At 39.6% G+C, this 22,142-nt stretch overlaps 1 protein-coding gene across 1 annotated transcript in view; it reads right to left on the bottom strand.

Annotated features, from left to right (window-relative positions):
* Positions 1-22,142, bottom strand: part of LOC122555242 (immunoglobulin-like domain-containing receptor 1) — a 45,970-nt gene extending 23,828 nt beyond the window's left edge. Inside the window, exon 1 of the mRNA XM_043701026.1 lies at positions 21,886-22,142. Within this exon, the coding sequence (XP_043556961.1) occupies positions 21,886-21,931 (46 nt within the window). The 5' untranslated portion in view covers positions 21,932-22,142. The remainder of the gene's footprint in view (positions 1-21,885) is intronic.

Genomic DNA, 22,142 nt, shown 5'->3' with positions numbered 1-22,142 from the left:
GGTTGGCCATGGTAAACACCAGGTTATGGGGGTAGGGTGGGATGCTCGTCAGAGGGTCGGTGCAGACTTGATGGGCTCAATGGCCTCTATCTGCACTGTATGGATTCTATGATTCTCTAACGCCCGAAACTTCAGCACTTCAAGAAAGCAATTCATCACCATCTACATAAGGGCAATTAGTGATGTGCAATAAATGCTGGCCCAGCATGGGATGTTCACATCCCATAAATAAAAAGCAACCCAGTGAGGCAAAATATTTCAGTAAAGACCCAAGGATAAGGGCAGGCAAGCTTCAGGCAAGCACAGATTTTGAGGGCAAGGAACATCAATTTCAGAACTAGATTCAGCACTGAATCAGTATGTCCTGAAGAAGGGTCACTGGACCCAAAAGATAACTCTGTTTTCTCTCCACAGATGCTGCTAGACCTGCTGAGATTTTCCTGCAATTTTTGTTTTTGTTTCATTACTGAAGTCAAAGTTCCATTGATTTCAAGAGTAAGGATTGCCATGGGTGATCATTCACCTTGCGTTTAAATAATAGAGGCTGCATGCTATCTACTCACTTCCATGATTATGGTATTCAGCCTAATGTTGAATATGCTGCTGAGTGACTGTATAGCTGCTTAAGGTCCTAAGTTTCCACAAGGCTGCTATCAGTCAAAGCTAAATGCACTTTCTACTGTCAGACTGTACCACTTATGCAAAGTTGTGCTTTGGAAAGATCATGGAATGAAATTGTTTGAGCAACTTTGGAAGAGTACCTGAAAGGAACTAAAATGACACAATAGATCAAAAAAGAATAAGACTCCAGGTTGTTGGCTGACACGTTGAAGTTTCAGGGCAAGGAGGTGGACAAAAGGAGAGAGGGTTCTCTTCCCTCAGGGAGCCAGGAGACCCTCTGCAATTGTAATCAAAAAGGGAGTGGGAGTAGGTGGCCATGGAGATCCTCTGGGATAAACACCTAGTGTTGAAAGAGTTAAGGTCAGTTTCCTTAGATGCCAAATCCAACTGACTGCACCACTAGCATAGCTCTGGCTACAAGAACATCTTCATTTGCCTACTATCAACTATGACATCAATTTCACATTCAAATGCATTACCTCATTTTCACACATTTTATATAACCTGCACACCCTCATCTCAGTGTGTACACATTGCAATTCAATTCTGGCATGCATGCCCATCACTCAAACACATCGTGCCATACTTACTCACAAACATCTTTCTCATTTACTGTTCAAAGTGGCAGCTAATAGATATTCCCAGCAGCAGTCAGTCAATGGGATAGTGGTGGTGGTAGAGACCACATTGGAAGAGTGGATTGTGTCATGAATTTCAAAAAAAGAGAGACCATCAGTGATGCCTTCTATGGCTCGCAGTATCACTGAAGCCATTCAGGATGAGGACATTTTAACTACTGCATCTTATCAAATCTCATTTCATTCTTAGTTTTGTTTTACTAAAGGCAATAAATTGTGGGTTATTAATAGCCCACAAAAAAGATGATGCAATCAAAATTTGCAAAATACAATATGCAGTTGAATTCTGAATTTTCATATGTGTATATGGTGTATAGTATTACAAGACAAACAAATTTCAAAGCTCAGAAAACATTTGATCAATGCTAACGCTTTGACTTCTTGTGGTGACAGTGTTATCTGAACCTTGATTTATTTGTAGCCTTAAATCAGGCACTCCTAGACACCAGCTCTTCTAGATTATTTATTCTGTTTCAGTAGTATCAAGTGTAAACAAATAAACCTTCCATTCATTGCTGGGAAATCAGCATATAAATGTATGAAAGAAAGCCAAGGACCTTCTGTGTACCAATGAGTATGGAGGTTAATCACAACACCACTGCTTAGTTACTACTGTTCTTTCATCAGTGAGCTAAATAAAATATTACAGTTCAAGAGCTTTAGTACAAATTAGCATATTCAATGTGCTAAGCGCATTCAAATTAGATTTTTCAAAATATTCAAAACTGAACTTGTAACGGTTGAACTTTAGCAAGTCATTTCAGGACTATTCCTGTGTCAGTCAGTAATTACACAAGCATAGCAAAGATTATATGTTGCAATAATGAGAAAAATAACTGTATAAAAAAAAGGTCATTGGTGAGGAAGAAGACCTTTTTAAATTGGAGGTAGTGATTTTTAGAAAAAAAAGAGTTGAGAATATCTGAAACAAACCATCGTTGAAACTGAGTCCATGATTGTTTTTCCTCTTTATAAGAAATTAAGTTTGTTTTTCAAATTGCATAGGAACCAATCCAAACAGGCAGTCTACCCTTAAGAAGTTTAACATCTGGCATTCTGGTGTAAACTGCTCAGTACAATGGAGTCAGCATGTGTTTTCAGTAATATTAGTAAGCACAGGATCCAACAGTGAGCAGGACTATGATATTACAGCAATATAAATTACTGATATTATTATCAAACTTCAACATCTCCAGAGGTGGGGAGAGTGAGTGCCTTTGGCAGCAGTGTGTATGGCATCAAGAAACTCTAACAAAATTGGAATGGAACTGGTGGGGTTGCGGGGAAGAGGAGAGACTTTCTACTAGATGGAGTTGTACCTAGCATGAAGAAAGATGATTTGTGGTTGCTGAAGGACAATGATCTCAGCTTCAGAATATCTCTGTAGGAGTTCCACAGAATAGTGTTTTAGACCCAACCATCTTCAGCTTCTTCATCAGTAACCTCCCCTCCATCATAAGGTCAGTGGTGGGGATGATTGCGCAATGTTCAGCACCATGCCCAACTACATCAAGCGCTACAGGGCATCCTGGTTTGTGGCGACTGATGTTTGTGTCACACAAGTCCAAAGGTGTGCAGGGCAGGTGAATTGGCCATGCTAAATTGCCCATTGTGTTAGGTGCATTAGTCAGAGGGAAATGGGTCTAGGTGGGTTACTCTTTGGAGGGTCAATGTGGACTTGTTGAGCCGAAGGGCCTGTTTTCACACTGTAGGGAATCTAATCTAATCTAATCTGTCTCATCAGAACAGTCTTTGTGATATATGATACAAGTTAACATATAAAGTAGCACTCATAGTACAATGGCTGTGGTGTATGACCCAAGAAGTCATATCATAAGTTAACAGATGCTTTATAAACTAATATTAGAAGCCAAAACAAGAATGGTGAAGCAGAATGGAGCAATTAGTTTAGAACCCCAATATTAATTCAAGGTACGCATTCATGACCGGAGCAGTGATGTAGTGTACTTTGGATCATTTTAATCCCTTGGCCCCACTTGCAGTTGCAAGGATAATCCCCTGCTTAACCAACCCAGAAAGAAGAATCCTGAATCCTGGGTTATGAAGAAGGTCAGTGGACTTGAATTGTTAACTCTGTTCCACAGATAGTGCCAGACCTGCTGATTTTGTGTGTAATGAGACTCCTACCACTATTTTGAATACTCAACACCCAATTCTAGTTGGACAGGGTTGGTGGGGGCAAGTAAGAATCAAAGTAAGAAAACCTGAATTGATGAGTTTGGTTGCATCATTCCTTGAATTGGTATAAGGCATTTAAGTGCAACATGCACCATGCCTTAAGCCACTGCTGTCAAGATTAGGGAACAGCAAAAAGTTTGTCAGATAATTATGATGCATTGGGTAAACAGTATAGATGGGTTTTAAAAAAGAGAACACAACAGTTTCATGAAACCAAGAAGTATTATTAGTTCATTGCCCTTAAAGGGTTAACAAAAACTATTGAGTTTCACATGAAACTTAAGTGTGATCGGAATGCAACAATTTGTTTTTGCACAACCAACATAGTTTGGCTTTGGGCCACCCTTGCTGTAATACAGTTTTACTCCATCTTGAGCTAGTTAACAATTATCCACAATAAATGCTTGGTGCAGTTTTATATTTCAGGATTGCTGCTAAGAGACAGCACACAGTGTGACAACCTTTGACAGTTTCAAAAGACTTTACAGACCAATAAATTGCTCACAAACTTACCATCAATTGGTATGCTAACTGTAATGTAACCAGTGGATTAATTAGAAAACCACAGAAATACTCTGATCTACATTTAAAAATCTGCAGAGTTCAGAGCTTTATATATAAAGGACAAAATGCAAATCGAGTACAGATCATGAAGGTCGTGACAGACTTTGTTCTAGAGGTCCTACTAAATCAAGTTTTAACTCATTGATTCCAGTAGGATTAGACCAGAAAACCACAAGATAAGACCAGAATTAGGTCATTTGGTCCATCAAGTCTGCTCAACCATTTAATCATGGTTGACATGTTTCTTAACTGTTCTCACCCCATAATCCTAGATCTCCTCCCTCATGAAGAACCTTTGATTTAAATACACTCAATGACTTTAAAACTTAGTTTTAAAGAGTCACCCCTTCAGTCTGAAGATGTGCCCTCAGATCAAAATCCCTTCTACTAGTGGAAACATTTTCACCATGTCCAATCGACACAGGCCTCTCAGTATTTTAAGTTTCAATTAAATTCCCCTTCCACCTTTCTAAACTCCATTGAATACAAACCCAGAAACCTTAATTGCTTCTTGTACTACAAACTCTTCATCCTGGGACCATTCTTGTAAACCTCTTTTGGACATCCTCCGATGCCAACACATCCTTCTTTGGATGCAGGATACAAAACTGCTCACAATATTCCAAATGCAATCTGATTAGAGCCTTATACAGCCTTGGCAGTACATTTCTGCTCTTGTATTCTAGTCATCTTGAAACGAATGCTAACATTACACTTACCTTCCTAACTGCAAAATGAATTTGCATGTTAACCTTAAGAGAATCCTGAAGTGGAACTCCTAAGTCCCTCTGTGCTTCAGATTTCATAAACCTTTCCCAGTTTAGAAAATAATCCATGCCTCTATTCTTCCCACCAGAAGGTGCATCACTTCTTGCTTAACCACACTGCATTCCATCTGACACTTCTTTGCCCACTCTCCTAGCCAGTCCAAGTCTCTCTGCAACCTCCACGCTTCTTCAACACTAGCTGCCCCTCCACCTAGTTGGATAGGCTCACACACCCAGATCTCAGAATCAAATCTGGGTGACAGTAGGGCCTTTACAATTAGTTACAACACCCTGAAATGGGAAGACAGGGCAAAACTGAAGGTACTTCAATACTTGCAGTTCTAGGTTTTATTAACCACATCGAAAAGTATTTGTGGACGGACTGCGGATGAGCAGAATCTAACTAACATTTATTTTGTTACTTACTAGTAGGCATCTGAAAGCAGGAACCACACTCAAGTGTTAAATAAAGAGAATGCCATAAAAATGGAAACAACTTTGGAGCAGAATGATTTGTTACAGCAAGGCCAGAAGAGAACAGAATTTTGATTTGGAGACAGGTACCACACCTTAATATTGCAACATTGTGGATTCATGTAGCTGCAACTTCGCTCTCCCTAGGTAACCTCATGTGCAAATGTCAGCTCTAAATTTACACTGTAAGCTTAATTTTCTGAAGTTTTTTTAGAAAGGCAGCAAAATGTTTCATTTTTATTCTTTAACTGAGTAGCTTGATAAACTTCAAAATGCATGACTCATTCATACATCAGGAAGCTCAGAATATTTCTATCCATAACAAACACAAAAGAAATTTTGAGAGAGGTGTTAAAGTCCATGAAGAGAACATGAATTTGTGTGGTTGTCATGTACATTCTGCATTAAAATGGCAGTTTGAAGAGTGGACTTTATATAAAAATATTGCCCATAAATGCCTGGAGAACATTTTAATTAATCTACTAACGAAACCCTCAGCCAGGCATTCACTACCTCCACATAACTATTCAAATACTTTTCTGGCTGGCTTCCTGTTCTCCATTTTATGTAAACTTGTACATCGAAACTCTGCTGGCCTAAACCAGTCCTCCCATTCACCTTACACCATTGTGTTCAACTCAGAATCATAGAATCTCTACAGTGTGGAAGCAGGCCATTCAGACTATCAATTTTACATTGACCCTCCGAACAGCATCCCACCCAGACCTACCCCTAAGCCCTATCTGTATAACCTGTATTTCCAATGGCCAATCCACCTAACCTACACATCTTTGGGCTGTGGGAGCATCCAGAGGAAACCCACACAGACACAGGGAGAATGTGCAAACTCCACACACAGTCGCCCGAGGGTAGAATTGAACCCGGATCCCTGGCACTGTGAGATAGCCGTGCTAACCACTAAACCACTGTGCCACCAATTTGGATTGCCTCCTGGTCCATCTTCCTTCTTTTTTTAAGAACTTCTCAGCCTCATGGTTAAATCCCTTCAGAGGCAACCTCTAGAACCTACTCCAGCCACACAACTATCCAGTAAATCTTCAACCCTCCAAATCTAGATTCATATCACCCCACTCCCATTCTTCTGCATCAGTGGCCATGCCATCAGCCAAAGTCTTGTGGTATGAAAATCACCCCAAGAAGTCTCTTACTCACTCTCTTTCTTTACTGAAATCTCTATCCATTTAAAACATCTCATCTTGATCAAGCCTTTAGTTATCAGCAATATTATTTTGTTTTTCTTATAGTCAATGCTTGCTGGGACATTTTGGGGCTGTTCTCCTGTATTTAAAAAAAGTGCTTTATATACACCAGATAAAAATAGCAATTGAATAGTACAATTCCTTTAGCACCATCTAAAACTTGAAATGTTTTCAGATAGTTTTTTTTAATTTAACCAATTGTTCTAATCAACTTGTTCAGAGATATTGTTGTTACACACATCTGGAGCAGGTGGGACTTTAACCTGGGCCTCCTGGTCCCAGGAAATGGGACACTACCTCTGTGCCACACAAGGGGTTCTAAATATTAGGCTGATCATTTACTAGAGCCATAGGCACGATTGGGATTTGAACCCAGAAACAACATGTTTACAAGGCAAGTACTTAAACTAAGCCACTGCACCACTTTCAAATAATTATAAATAAATATTTAACTCAAGTTTGTTTCAACAATTCGTACACAACTGAAAATACATTTATAAAGTGCTCTTAGGGTATGGGTTATGCTGCTAAATCTGCAATTTTATTTCCCATCTCTAGATGCCTTGCAGGCATTACCTGCAAGGTAGAACTGCTGTGGTCCTTCTACTGATGTTCTCCATGATGCTGAAATGCGAAGAATTCCAGGATTTTGACCGATGAACAGTAAGGTTACAGTAATGTGTGTCAAATCCAAGATGGTGTGATTGGAATTGACAGTGTCCACATGAAGTCCCTACTTTTATACTTGTGCTGCAAGTTTGGTGAGTGAGTTACTGCAGTACATCTAGTAGATTGGACATATTGCAGCCATGGTGATAGATTGGGTAAATGTGGATCATCTTGCCTGCAAAATTCAGGATTAAATGACAGTTTTTCAACTGAAGTCTAATCCAGAAATATAAAGCTTTTTGTAGCCTGCATCCCCAACTCTCATTTGTGGGTTGACAGAGAAGAAAAACAGCTTGGAAATCCAGACTTCCTTTCAAAAGGATCAACTTATCAGAATTCTGGCCACCATATTAAAAAGAAATTGATTTGAAAATCCAGAATCAGAAAGTAAAATGATGTTGGATAAAAATGATTACCTATGAGACAATCACTGCAATTTGTCGCAATCCATCTGTTTGAGGAACTTTTGGGATATGATGGATGTACAATAACAATGCAGCTTGGCTCAACAACTAGCAATTTTACATCTGGAGTCAAAGTTGTACATTCAATAACCCAACCTAACATGTAAACCATTGCAATAGAGAAACAACAGCTTAATGCAAAAGTCCCTTGTTGTTCAGATGGGCATAATATCCAATTAAAATTCAATTTGATTAAACAATCGTAATTTATTCCATTGCGTGTTATTGTTTTCTTCTGACAACACTATCTGACATATTTTACTAGATTAAAAACAAAATTAACTTTGAAGTTAGTTGAAAGTTAGTTACAGTGGCTCAGTGGTTAGCACTGCTGCCTCACAGCACCAGGGTCCCCAGTTCGATCCCAGCTTCAGGCGACTGTCTGTGTGGAGTTTGCATGTTCTTCCTGTGTCTGCGTGGGTTTCCTCCCGCAAGCCAGGTGAATTGGCCATGCTAAATTGCCCATATTGTTAGGTACATTAGTAGGAGAGTTACTCTTCGGAGGGTTGATGTGGACTTATTGGGCTGAAGAGCCTGTTTCCACACTGTAGGGAATCTAATCTAATCAATACATAAACCAAATGAGAAATTATACTGGAATTGCCCTTCTCCGCAAATCCTTCTCTTTTCTAAAAACGTGATCTTGGTCTAAAGGCACAATCAGTATTCTAACAGTGTCCCTTGACTATTCATTTTACTGGAGCCTAGACACTGAATTTTAATTATGCAATTTAATTATGAAAGGTGGAAATCATAGACTAGACAAAAAACATGCACAAATTCATTTTCAAATGTGTGCAACCAAATAGGCATCAAAATTAGACTTACAGATAACATTTTCACCCAGCCAATCTCAATGATTCTTGTATTTAATACTTAAAGTCAGATACCACAACATCCTTTCCTGGGAGTTTCATGGTTTCTGTGGCACAATGCATAACATAATACCTCTCAAAGACATCAACTGTTTTGCTAGAACTGATGGCAGCTGTAACAGATTGTGTGATTTTAGTTTATTTCCTTTCCCTCAAGATGGTTTTGAATACCTCCAATGCATATTAAATGCATATTAAATATGCAACTTGCGCCCGATCACAGAACCCCAACAGTGTGGAAGCAGGCCAATGAAGTCCACACCAATCCTCTGAAGAGCATCCCACCCACACCAGCCCCAAACCTATCCCTGTAATCCTGCATTTCCCAAGGCTAATCCACCTAACCTACAATATGGGCAATTTAGCATGGCTAATCCATGTAATGTATACATCTTTGGAATTATCCTTAAAGTGAAACCAATCATATTAGTTATAAATTCAAGTTAAATTTGCAATTTTCAATATAATTCATGAAATAAAAAGGGAAAGCAATAACATTGATATGAAATTGGGTGACAGGAAACCAAAAGCACTGGAAACATTGGATGTTTCTGGATTTAAGGTTTGTAGCAGTTCCTCAGGGGACAGTATTGTGATCATTGCTCTTCCTGATACATATTGATGATATAGATGGATCTGTCTCAATGACTCTGACTCTAATGAATCCATGCCAACCATGTTCCTAAATTAAACTAGTCCCATTTGCCTGTGTTTGACCTATATCCCTTCAAATGTTTCCTATCTATGAACGTATTGAAATATCTTTTAAACATTGTAACTGTACTTGCATCCACCACTTCCTCTGGCAACTCATTCCACACATGAATCAGAGAGAGGGTAAGTTGCCTCTCTGGTCCCTTTTAAATCTTTCTCCCCTCAGTTTAAAAATATGCTCCCTCATCTTGACCACCCGAATCTAAGGAAAAAACCCTTACTATTCATCTTCTCTTTGCCCCTCATGACTTTATAAACCTCTAGAAAAAGGCCACCCCTCAACCTCCTATGCTCAATTAAAACATTTAACCCAATCATCTGATTAACTAATTGCTACATTAATATCCTCTCTTCAGGAAACTTTAGTTAAAGACACACAAACAATCCTTCAACATTCTATATCTCACTTTATAATACACCAGTAACACTTGCTTTCATATTACATCTGAATAAGGGCGGCATTTCCAATTCTTTCGAGATCTTTCTGAACGGCATCCTCAATCAACTTGCCTTCTAGTTTGTTTATAGCCACTGCAACTTCTCAATCACAACACCGCTTCTAGTTGTATTTTCAGCCTGTTCTGAAGTCCATATTATCATCATACCATGATTTATACTCACCCTTCCATCCTAGCCCATTCTGGATGGCTGCAACATACCCCACTTCTGTGATCAGAATTCCTTTTACAAGTTTGTGATCTTTTCCTTGGGCCACATTCACTTTCGGATTCATTTTCAGAATTTCAATGGCATTTTCTGAGCTTCCACATCTTTACTTCAGTTTACGAACCCATGGAATTTACCTTCTGTCCCTTTCCTTTCATATTTAGCCAATGTTTGTATTTGGTATTTGTTTTCTCTGCTCTCTCAATATTAGTGGAAGTCCTCCATTCACTGGCATGTATGTTACTTTGGTGCCTAGTTTCAGTTGTTGTCCTCTGTAACAATTGTCCATGTTCAGTCAGCCCTCTATCTGCCATATTCTGATCCCCAAATTGTCCAACATGAACATGTGAAGATTATGGTGCCTCATCACTTTCTATGACTTGTTCATATTCTGCAAGTGTGTAATTACAAGATGATTAGGGGTTTAGACAGGGTCGACAGTGAGAATCTTTTTCCACGTATGGAGTCAGCTATTACAAGGGGGCATAGCTTTAAATTTTCCAGCAACACATTTCCAGCTCTGATCTCCAGCATCTGCAGACCTCACTTTCTCCTGTTCTAATTAATGTCAATTAACCTAGAGGAATACAGTTTGGTTGCCACGCTGTAAAATTGTTTTTCACCACTATCATACCTAGACATTCTGCACTACTCTTTTGAAATACACAATGTCTCACAGATTGAAATTTATTTCTGTTAACCTTGATCTCAGTGGTGTCCTTTTATCCATACACAGGTGATTGAAGTGCTCAGTAAAAAAGTGAAGCTAAATTGTGGTCACTTTCCAGGCCAGGGGATGATCGCTCATTACCAAAGGAAGTTTTGGATTTCTCCCAAAAACCAATTGATATGGACTGCAGCGTACAACAATTTGCACAGAGCTCTTCACATTTCTAGTGCCAAAGCAGATGTCAATTTACATCGTGGTCATTGTTCACCAGGAGTTTAGGAAACATCGCATCTGTTTTCATGGTTCTTTTATTTGCTTTATAACAAAAGCTTTTCAACTGTTTTTTGCATTACCACAATGTTCATATTTTCACACATCTTCCTAAATTCATGAGTAGTAAAACTTCTTCTATAGCCAGTTAGAGATTTAGCTGGTGTTCACTATCCAGCTCGTAACCATTCCTCCATTATCCTGTTTGCTATATTCTCTGTACTAAATATTGTTGCTGACAGGCTAAATCTAGTTGTTGTGTCTAAGTGCAAGATGGGTTTCTTTCTCCACTTATGCAATAAAATCCATTGCTACAATGTAAAGTCTCTTGTCTTTATCTTTTTTTGTATAGCATATGTTATTTTATTGTTGATTTGTTCTGTAAAGTATCATGTACACATCACCTCTTATTCCTGCATCCTAAGATTTTTATCCTAGGAGAAAAGGAATGGGCAAACTCTTTTTCCCTCAAAATTTCTTTCCCCTATACCAACAATACCTGCTCCACCGCAAGAAATCATGTCTTTTTTTCCCGAAGTTATTTCAGTATGACATCCTGAAACAGGTAGAACTCTAAAATTCAATAGCCTTACTTTGCTCATTATTTAAAGAATATAGGTAACATTTTAACCAATCCACTCCACATACTTTGATATGCATCCACTATCCAATGACACAATTGCATAAATTGGTAACCAAAGTATTCATTACTGGGCATCTTGTAACTCCTACTATTTCTGCTGCCTAACCAGTATCACCAGCTTCTCCTTCTGTGTCACATGTAACTTTGAAAACCCGATTGTGAATTGGTTTAAGTTGAACATGTTATTGAGTCAATTCTAAAACAGCTGTTGTCTATAGCCTAACCTTTGGGGCAGCACGGCAGCTCAGTGGTTAGCACTGCTGCGACAGGGTCCCAGGTTCGATTCTCCCTGTGTCTGCGTGGGTTTCCTCCGGGTGCTCTGGTTTCCTTCCACCATCCAAAGATGTGCAGGCCAGGTGAATTGGCCATGCTAAATTGCCCATAGTATTAGGTGCATTAGTTAGAGGGAAATGGGTCTGGGATGGACGGTGTGGACTTGTTGAGCCGAAGAGGCTGTTTCCACACTGTAAGGAATCTAGTCTAATCCTTGTCTGTTATAACTGCCAGAAGTATCTCCCTCCTCATCGTTTCAACAAGTTTTATTTTCCTTTCATATTAAGGCTTTTGGCCTGTACCAGTACTGCATTGCCATTACCACTGAATCTTCCAGTGCATTATTGCTAAGTGTCCCATTTGAGCCATTGAGTCTGCAGAGGTTTAATGCTTTCCTGAACACAACAGATAAGAAAAAATAAATTCCCATTGTTGCAACAATTGAGAACATGGGACACAGATTTAAGCTAATTGCCAGAAATATCCAACCAGATACTAGGAGAAATATTTTCATGCAATTGGTGGTTAGAATCTGGAAAGCACTGCATGAAAACAAGTGCAGGCAAATTTGACTAAGGCATTTGGAAAAGGAATTGGGCAAGGCCCTCTTATGACAGTAATAGTGCCCCTACTCCTTCACCAAGAGGCCTGAGTTCAAGTTCCACCTGCTCTGGAGGTGTGTAGTAGTATCCCTGAACAGGCCGATTAGAAAAATAGGTTAAACAAAAAAAATTCAAATTTCAAAAGAGAATTGGCTTATTATCGGAAGAACGAACGAACATGCAGGTTTATGGGGAGAAGGCAGAGGAGTGGTAGTCAGTATCCATTCAGAAAGCCATGCAGAGAAAATGAATCAAATGACCTCCTTCTGTGTGCAATAACTCAATGATACCGTGAAGTAAATGTAAAATAATTAGTTTGAATTTACTATTATTAATTCTTGTTATATGGGAACTAGTACATTTTATTTGCTGAATATAGAAGACAGCTCAGACCCTCTACTTTCCCCCTAAAATAGGAAAGAAACTGCTTTCCAGCTTTTTAAACAGAATGTGTGCTATACGAAGGGTAGTAACATCCACTGCAATACATTAGGCTTTCATTCTAAAACTCTCTGTCCTCTTAAAAAAAACTTGCAGCCTTTTTCAAAATGTCTGTTGCCACAGCTGTCAGTTTATTGTTTGTAACACTGCCATTTATTTCCTCTCGAGGGTTTCAAAGTTCCTATTCCAGAAATTCTCAATTCCTCAAAATGAGAATTCTTCTATTATTATCATAGGCAAACCTGCCACTGAAAGATTTGGCTTGTAACAGCTTAGAAAAACACCACCAAGCAAGAAAGTGTCAAAAAAATTGATACAATGTTGAAGCCATAATTGAATCTGTCTCATACTTAAAACAAATGGCAATTTCTAAAGCATAAAAGGAAATCATAATCTAATGAAAAGCATTGCAAAACTAAATACAAAATACTAACTCCAACAACTCTGCCATTTAAAAATAAAGATGTAATGGAAGGTGTGTTTTTTTTAAAATTCTAATTAGGTGTTAATTAAGTCCCAACCCAGACTATCTAAAATTGCATATATCATGGTTTCATCCATAGAGTATGTGTAATTTCTGGTTGTTTAATTTCTAGTAGAATGACACAAAAAACATAATGTGAACGGAAGATTACAATTAATATGTTTCCCCAAAAAAGGACGTTAAAAATGCCTTCAAACCAAAATCAGTTCTTGACTTCTATTGCCAAGATTTTAAAAGGTCTATTTTATGATACTTCAGGAAGCAGCCTGAATTGTTTAGTTGCCTGATTAAACAAAAGCAGCAGTGTGTGAGAGGGCATTGCAATAGTTTATCCCACAGTATGGTGAAACAACAGAAATGAGGTCAGACACAAATCTAACTCCAAACATTTCTCTCTTTGTTTGTTAGCTCAACTCATCTTTTCATCTACAGAACAGACAACTTGATTTAGCCTCCTTAACATTGTAAAACTTCAATGTACTTCTCAGAAGTATCCAGCAAACAAAATATGACACCAAGCCATGCACTTTGGGGAATGACCAGAAGCTTGACAAAGAGATAGGTTTTAAGGAATATCTTTTATTATATTTCCACTATATAAGAATGTGAGAAAGACAGGGCAGGCCAAAGGTGATGTAAATAAAAACTGTGAGACGCACAGAGGTCTTGGCAAACCTGGGGGGGCTGAAGCCACAAAGGGGTTCAAAAATCAAGGGTGACTGTTTCAAAACTGAGGTATTTCTTAGCTGTTGCTTTAAATAAAAAAAGGAGGAATAAATGATTTAACAAAGTAATCTGAAATTTTGATAAGAGTTTGGAGAATTATCAGTGTCTTAAACTGATATTTAGTATTAGCAACTTTGGAGAAGGTTTGTATCACAGGTTGAGGTTCTGGATGAAAGCTTGCTTGCTGATGTTTGGTGTGCAAATATTTTAAAACAGCAGAGATCTTATCATCTGCAGCAAGCCCCATGTTGACTTTAGAATGAACAATAGCATTCTACCAGCCTGATACACCACAATTTTATAAGTGGGCCTCATCACACAACAAATGAACATGATGATACATTGTCCAAATCACAAATTGTTTAAGATAGGAAGATAAGAATATTAATATGATAGGAAAAAAATAAACTGGTCCACTAAGATAACCCATTCTATCATGTGTCAATTGTACTATAATCCAAAATCTCCCATTCACCACAGCCAAGTACAATATTTAGATATGATATCAAAGTAAAACTATGTGACACTTGCACAGGAATGTGCAATGTTACTGTGAAAGAATAATGTTTAAATGGAACACAAAGTAAGAACTAACTCCATACTCACTTGCAAAATCACTGAAATGATCAAAGATACAGGAAAAAAAGAGAATTATAGACACCATACTTGAATAGGTCTCAAGAAAGAATATTATATTTTGTTGATTTTTGTAAATTTCAGCACTTCATTGTCCTTTTATGCTGCCATTTTTAATATTTTGAATGGTGGAGAATGGCAATAGTATACTATCCACCAATATGTTAACACTTGATATTTCCTAGGATACATAATGTAGCAGATTGCTTGCAATGCTGTCATGCCATATGTACATTCCACAGTTTTATTATCAGGATCAGAGACAGAAGAAAGAGGAATCCATCTGACATCACAACATCTTAAATATAGTACATTGAACAAAATATTTTTTGAAAGTGTAGTCACTGTTGGAATGCAAGTAATGACAAGAGCCAATTGATGCATAGCTAGATTGCACAATGAATCAGTAATAAGCTAATTACCAGATAGTTAGTTGGCATCAGTTGTGGTATAAATATTAGCTAGAACACCCAAGGAACTCCTCAGCACTGCTTTAAATAGCATGTCACTCAATCAAGTTAATTCAAGACGTGAGTTTGTAAGCCAGCTGTTAAAAATGAAGAGATGGATGCATAATAGTTTTGAGAGCAAAACACTATGGTTAGGTCCTGGGCTCTTGTGACAGGGATGGGGGAAGATCACCACCTCTGGATAGAGAAATTTCACATTTCAGTGCTAAATGGTCTATCCTGTGAGTTTAAACTGTGAGTTGAAAAATGTGGTGCTGGAAAAACACAGCAGGCTAAGATAATGACCTGGGGGGTGCAGTGAGAGAGGGACTCACTGAGATCCTTGTAGAGGGAGGAGGAACACAGTTGGATCTATGGATCACAGTTTTTTCTTAAACTGTGATCCATAGTCATTGCAACATTCTTCCTGAGTTTACCCTGTTAGTCCTATTAGAATGTCATACATTTCTATGCTGTCCCCACCTGCTCTTCTAAACTTCAGTGAATATAGCCTTAATTGATTTAGTCTCTTTATATGTCAGTCCTGCCATTCATCTGGTAAACCGTTATTGTATTTCCTCCATAATCAGAACATCCCTCCTCAGATAAATGGGACTAAAACTACACACGATACTGCAGGTGTGGTCTCATCAAGGTCATTGCGACAAGATTGTGGGCGGCACGGTGGCACAGTGGTTAGCACTAATGCCTCACAGCGCCAGAGACCCGGGTTCAATTCCCGACTCAGGCGACTGACTGTGTGGAGTTTGCACATTCTCCCCGTGTCTGCGTGGGTTTTCTCCGGGTGCTCCGGTTTCCTCCCACAATCCAAAGATGTGCAGGTCAGGTGAATTGGCCATGCTAAATTGCCTGTAGTGTTAGGTAAAGGGGTAAATGTACGGGAATGGGTGGGTTACGGGTCGGTGTGGACTTTTTGGGCCGAAGGACCTGTTTCCACACTGTAAGTAATCTAATCTAATCTAAGATATTCCTGCTCCTTTACTCAAACATCATTTCATTGATTGTAAAGGTAAGAGTCTAGATTAGAGTGGTGCTGTAAAAGCACAGCAGTTCAGGTAGCATCCGAGGAGCAGGAAAATCAGGAAAATGTAAAGGGAAGAGGGAATGGCAAATGCACTTGAGTGGATGGTGACAAATCAAAGTTATAGAAAATCCTTGAGCAATGTGCTCTACACATATTCAAAGCCAAAAGGCCAAGCACTGTGACTCAATGGTTAGCACTGCTGCCTCACAGCACCAGGGTCCCAGGTTCGATTCCAGCCTCAGGCCACTATCTGCGTGGAGTTTGCACATTCTCCACGTGTCTGTGTGGGTTTCCTCCCACAGTCCAAAGATATGCAGGTCAGGTGAATTGCTCATAGTGCTAGGTGCATTAGTCAGAGGAAAACGGGTCTGGGTGGGTTACTCTTCGGAGGGTCGGTGTGGACTGGTTGGGCCAAAGGGCCTGTTTCCACACTATAGAGAATCTAATCTGCGCTTATTGGAGGAAATGCTGACTGGTTTATGGCTTCTAAAAGGTGGGATTATTTTTATTCTTCAGCATGATCCTAAACTGGTAAATGGTTTTGCTGGAGGAAAGAATGCCTTATTGTCTTATTATTCAGGTCTGGCGAGAGCGTATTCATCTGGTAAACCGTTATTGTACATTCACATACCTTCAGTTTACACTGTTTAGACACGAGCAGAGTGAAAATGAGGAACCACCAGAATGGAACAAGCAAGGATTATAATCTCAGACAACATCAGATGAGCAGGTGAGAGATTACTTGCACAGTTTAGTAAAAACATAATATTATTAAATTGCCTCAAGAGAGCAATTTGTCCTCAGAGTGGACAAAGAAGAAAGCAGAATTAGAAAGTGGTCAGGCAATGAAGAAACACAGGAATAATTAGTGGTTGTAAATATCCAGGATTTCAAGTGAAAAACAATCAATCAATCATGTGAAAGGCAAAGTCAAAGGATCATCTATAAATTTGGGTCAAACTGTTTACATGGACAGAGAACATCAGGGTGGACTGGAAGGCATGAAATTAAGGCAAAATGAGTTCATCAAAAGAGTTGCCCAGTTTAGTGGTTGAGGAAGAAAGTGGGGAGAAATATGAAGTGGAACTTGAAAGGCAGGGGAGAAAAGTGATTTTAAAGATGAAGTATAAAGGATTAGGGGAATAAAAAGTGAGGTGCCTGAAGGAAAAGATGCCAGAAGAGGAAGGGGTTTGGGCATGGTGGCTCAGTGGTTAGCACTGCTGCCTCACAGCACCAGGGTCCCAGGGTCGATTCAAGCCTCGGGCGACTGTCTGTGTGGTGTTTGCACATTCTCCCCATGTCTGCGTGGGTTTCCTCCAGGTGCTCCGGTTTCCTCCCATAATCCAAAGATGTGCCGGTTAGGTGAATTGGCCATGCTAAATTGCCCATAGTGTTAGGTGCATTAGTCAGGGGTAAATGTAGGGGAATGGGTCTGGGTGGGTTGCTCTTCGGAGGGTCAGTGTGGACTTGTTGGGCCGAAGGGCCTGTTTCCATTCTGTAGGTAATCTAGTCTTAGGGAATCTAATCTAAAAAAAGACTAAGTGATTTGGTCATTTTGCAACTATGGTAGTTTGGGTGGGGCAGATAGAATCAGGAAGGAACAGCAAGGCAAAAAAAAGCATTCATGAGCCAGGTTTCACTTAGAACCATGACATCAATAACTGAAACTCTTAATATGGCCCTTTACTGCTAAAGCACAATGTATATCAACAGGTGAAATTATTTAAATTCATCATTTCCATAGATGCTGCCTTAACCACTTCCAATATTATTTGGAGCAAAAGTGCATATATACTTTTACCTAAATAGGTTATCACACTTACACTACAATGCTGGAGCACTGTAATACAATTGTACAGGTAGGAAGATACAAAAGCACCAATTTCAAAATGAACTGACAGCCTTGATCAGCAGGCACAATGCAAAGCAAGGAACTGCTGCGGATATCAGACAATGCTTTGTGTTTCCAGGACTAAACTGAAATGTAATTGCAATGTGTTGTCTATTGCTTTTCAGTACAATCGTGATCACGAGAGATGTGTCCCTTTGAAACCAGGCAATGACAGGTTACAGACCCAATAGAAAATTTAGGGGAATATCATCATTGCTATTTATTCAGGGTGAGATTAATAAAATGCCAAACGAAAGAGAGAGGAAAGTCAATTTACTCTGTAAAAGCATTTCATTTGGGAATGGTTTGTTCACTAAATAATTTGTTCACTTGTAGATCAATATGCAACATATAATGGGCTGAAAATGTGTTGCTGGAACAGCGCAGCAGGTCAGGCAGCATCCAGGGAACAGGAGAATCGACATTTCGGGCATAAGCCCTTCTTCAGGGCTTATGCCCAAAACGTCAATTCTCCTGTTCCCTGGATGCTGCCTGACCGGCTGCGCTGTTCTAGCAACACATTTTCAGCTCTGATCTCCAGCATCTGCAGACCTCACTTTCTCCTCATGCAACATATAATATTTGACAAGAAAAGATAGAAGGCCAAACCCAATAATTCACATTGGAGAAAATCCCTTCAGAAGGCAGCAATACTAAACAAGAACACTGCATCTACCCAAAAAGCAGGGGAAAATCTGATCCTAGTTTTACTAAACTTACATTTGCTTATCAAAGCAGGTAACAAAATCCAGAAAAACTTCTCAAACTAGTTTTATGGTCTTCACTAAAAGATTCTTTTAAAAATTAGAAGAGCTTGCAATTAATAGATGGAAAGGATGATAAGATTTCAATTTTACTGTATAGTGACTGAACTCTATTGGCTAAACACTTTTTGCAGGCAACTTAGATTTTAAATTATACAAAAGTAGAGTTTGATATTAACCAATGGTACCTCTTGTAGCAACCAATCCTGGCTCCCAATGAGTTTGCAATACATTGGACTGAACAGTAACTTTGAAGGACCACGTTCAGGTGCTTGGTTTTGTTTCTGGTGTTTGCTATCCAACACAAGCCAAACAATCCGTCCCACAAGGCTGAATCTCTCATAATCCATAATACAGAATGCATCTCTTCCACTAGCTTGTGTCCCTCTGACACCACTTGTGGTAGACTGTGAAGCCTAGTGGTCTATAGTTCTGCTGGCTATGTAAAGCTGCTGTCTGTTATGCAGTGATATTTCCGAAAAGCCTGTGACCTGATCTTCAGAGGGGCTGCAGAGTCATAGAGATGTACAGCACAGAAACAGACCTTTCAGTCCAACTTGTTCAGATAGCCTAAATTAATCTAGTCCCATTTGCCATCACTTGGCCCATATCCCTCTAAATTGTTCCCATCCAGATGCCTTTGAAATGCTGTAAATGTACCAAGCTCCACCACTTCCTCTGGCAGCTGATTCCATACACGCACCACCCCCTGCATGAAAAAGTTGCCCCTTTAGGTCCCTTTTATATATCTTTCCCCTCTCACCTTAAACCTATACCCTCTAGTTCTGGGCTCCCCACCCTTGGGAAAAGAAGGTTGCCTATTTATCCTATCCATGCCCCTCATGATTTTATAAACCTCTACAAGATCATCCCTCAGTCTCTGATGTTCCAGGGAAAACAGCCCCATTCTATTCAGCCTCTCCCTATTGCTCAAACCCTCCAACCCTGGCAATATCCTTGTAAATCTTTTCTGAACCCTTTCAAGTTTCACAACATTCTTCCAAAGCAGGGAGACCAAAACTGGCTGAACCAACATCTTGTACAGCCACAACATGGCCTCCCAACTCCTATATTCAATATTCTGACCAATGAAGGAAAGCATACCAAACACCTTCTCCACTATCTTGTCTACTTGAGACTTCACTTTGAAAGAACTATGAACCTGCACTCCAACATCTCTTTGTTCAGCAACTATCCCCAGGACCTTACTATTAAGTGTACAAGTCCTACCTGGATTTGCCCTTCCAAATGCAGCACCTCATGTTTATCTAAATTAAACTCCATCTGCCACTCCTAAGCCTACCTGGTCAAATCCTGCTGTACTCTGAGGTAACCTTCTTCGCTGTCCACTACACCTTCAATTTTAGTGTCCAATTTTAGGAAGCTAAGGAATTGGTTGCTGGGCCCCTTGCTGAGAATTTTGGATCATCAAAAGTCACAGGTGATGTACCAGGAGACTGGAGGTTGGCTAAAGTGGTGCCACTATTTAAGAAAGGTGGTAAGGAAAAGCCAGGGAACTATTGACCGGTGAGCCTGACATCGGTGGTGTTCAAGTTGATGGAGGGAATCCTGAGGGACAGGATTTACATTTATTTGGAAAGGCAAGAACTGATTAGGGATAGTCAACATGGCTTTGCGTGTGGGAAATCACGTCTCACTAACTTGACTGAGTTTTTTGAACAAGTAACAAACAGGATTGATGATGGTAGAGCAGTGATCTACATGGACTTCAGTAAGGCGTTCGACAAGGTTTCTCATGGTAGACTGGTTAGATCACTTGCAATACTACCAAAGGTGGTGGTAGAGAGTTGCTTTTCAGACTGGAGGCCTGTGGCCAGCAGTGTGCCACAAGGATTGGTGCTGGGTCCATTACTTTTTGTCATTTATATAAATGATTTGGATGTGAGCATAGGAGGTATTGTTGCGAGGGAACAAATGTAAATCACACTGGCTTTGTATTGAGATAGAAATGCTGAATTAGCTATCTTTTACAGGCCAGCTATTTCATCTTGGAACTGAATGGATAGTGAAGCTATAACGTTTTACAACCTAACATCCTCAACACTTTCCTAGGCCTTGAGATTTTCAAGTTCCACTGCCAACACACAAGCACAAATAACTTGTTCTTTCTTTCCAGTAAAACAATCAAGCCTATTATCCTCAGGCAGACTTCAGAATAGGCACACAATTGTCTTCAGTTTAAGCCTAAATGTAAAAATGCAGTCCCAAAACATTAAAACTCCTGATTGTAAGTGTTCAGTGTAAAACAGTGGGGCAGGGGAGGGAGAGAAGACACGGGAGCCTATAATTAAAAGTGGCCACTTTTACCTGCCTGTACTTTAGCAAAAAGTGCATGAAATGAATGCTTTGGGGCATGCGATTAAGTATTGGAAACTGTTTTAGGAGGAATTGCATTCGAACTTCTCTTGCATAAGTGATTGCTTAAATGGATAAACAAGCCAACACGACAGTGCACCTCTGGTGGTAACCGTCTCTATAATACGTACTAAGTATAGGAGGAGCAATGAAGAAGGCGAGTCCACTCTGCTCCAACAACACCTGCCATATTGGACCAGTTCAAGAGACTCCCAGAACCAACAAAAGGAAATTATTTTGTGAAACTTTGCTCGCATTTAATTTTTTTTTAAAAGGCAAGAAATTCATTAAGTACTCTTCAAACAGAGTGTTTGAGATTTATAACATCCTTTAGTTTTTGGCTCCAGATTGTAGCATATCCAGTAAACGCCACACAAACAAATAAATTCTCGGAATCCATCTAATGAATACGATCAGGGTCAACTTTATCCTCCACTCACACGATGTTAGAATCCTCCTGGGTGTATATAAAACTGGGACAGTCTCGCTCACTGAGGGCCGATGGTAACCTTTGAATAGTCTCGAGGTTTAACATTGGATCAATCCCCACTCACCTGTTGTCCGTCCCCAGCAGGCAAAGATTATTTCTGAGCTTTGAAACACTGAAGTTACGAGGTTTGCACAACATATTTGTTGGCAGAGAGAACACAATCATACAACATATTTATTGACAAAGGATGTGAATCGTTTCCACATCATCCAGGGAGGCTCATTCTCAGATAGCCTCCCCATCGCTGTTCCTACCTGTTTGAGTGAGGGAGAAAACGATATAGGCGCCGAGTTTCTTCATTGTTGTTTTCAGTCCCTTCTTTAATTCGTTGCCGATTGCTTCACTTTTCCAAAGTCATCACAGGTACAAGGCCTGGCGATTTTAGGGCAGAGTTCCGGTAATAAACTTGGCTGGCAGTTTCTCTGCCCTCCTATTGTGTTTCCTTCATCCCGGTGGAACCGGTTCGTTGTGTTCCGGGACAAGGCTGACTGCTTGCTTGTTTTCACAATAA

This window comes from Chiloscyllium plagiosum, chromosome 12 (assembly GCF_004010195.1).
Source record: "Chiloscyllium plagiosum isolate BGI_BamShark_2017 chromosome 12, ASM401019v2, whole genome shotgun sequence".
Lineage (NCBI taxonomy): Eukaryota > Metazoa > Chordata > Chondrichthyes > Orectolobiformes > Hemiscylliidae > Chiloscyllium > Chiloscyllium plagiosum.
Note: the sequence above shows the minus strand (reverse complement) of the source record. Positions and strands in the feature narration are given on the sequence as shown.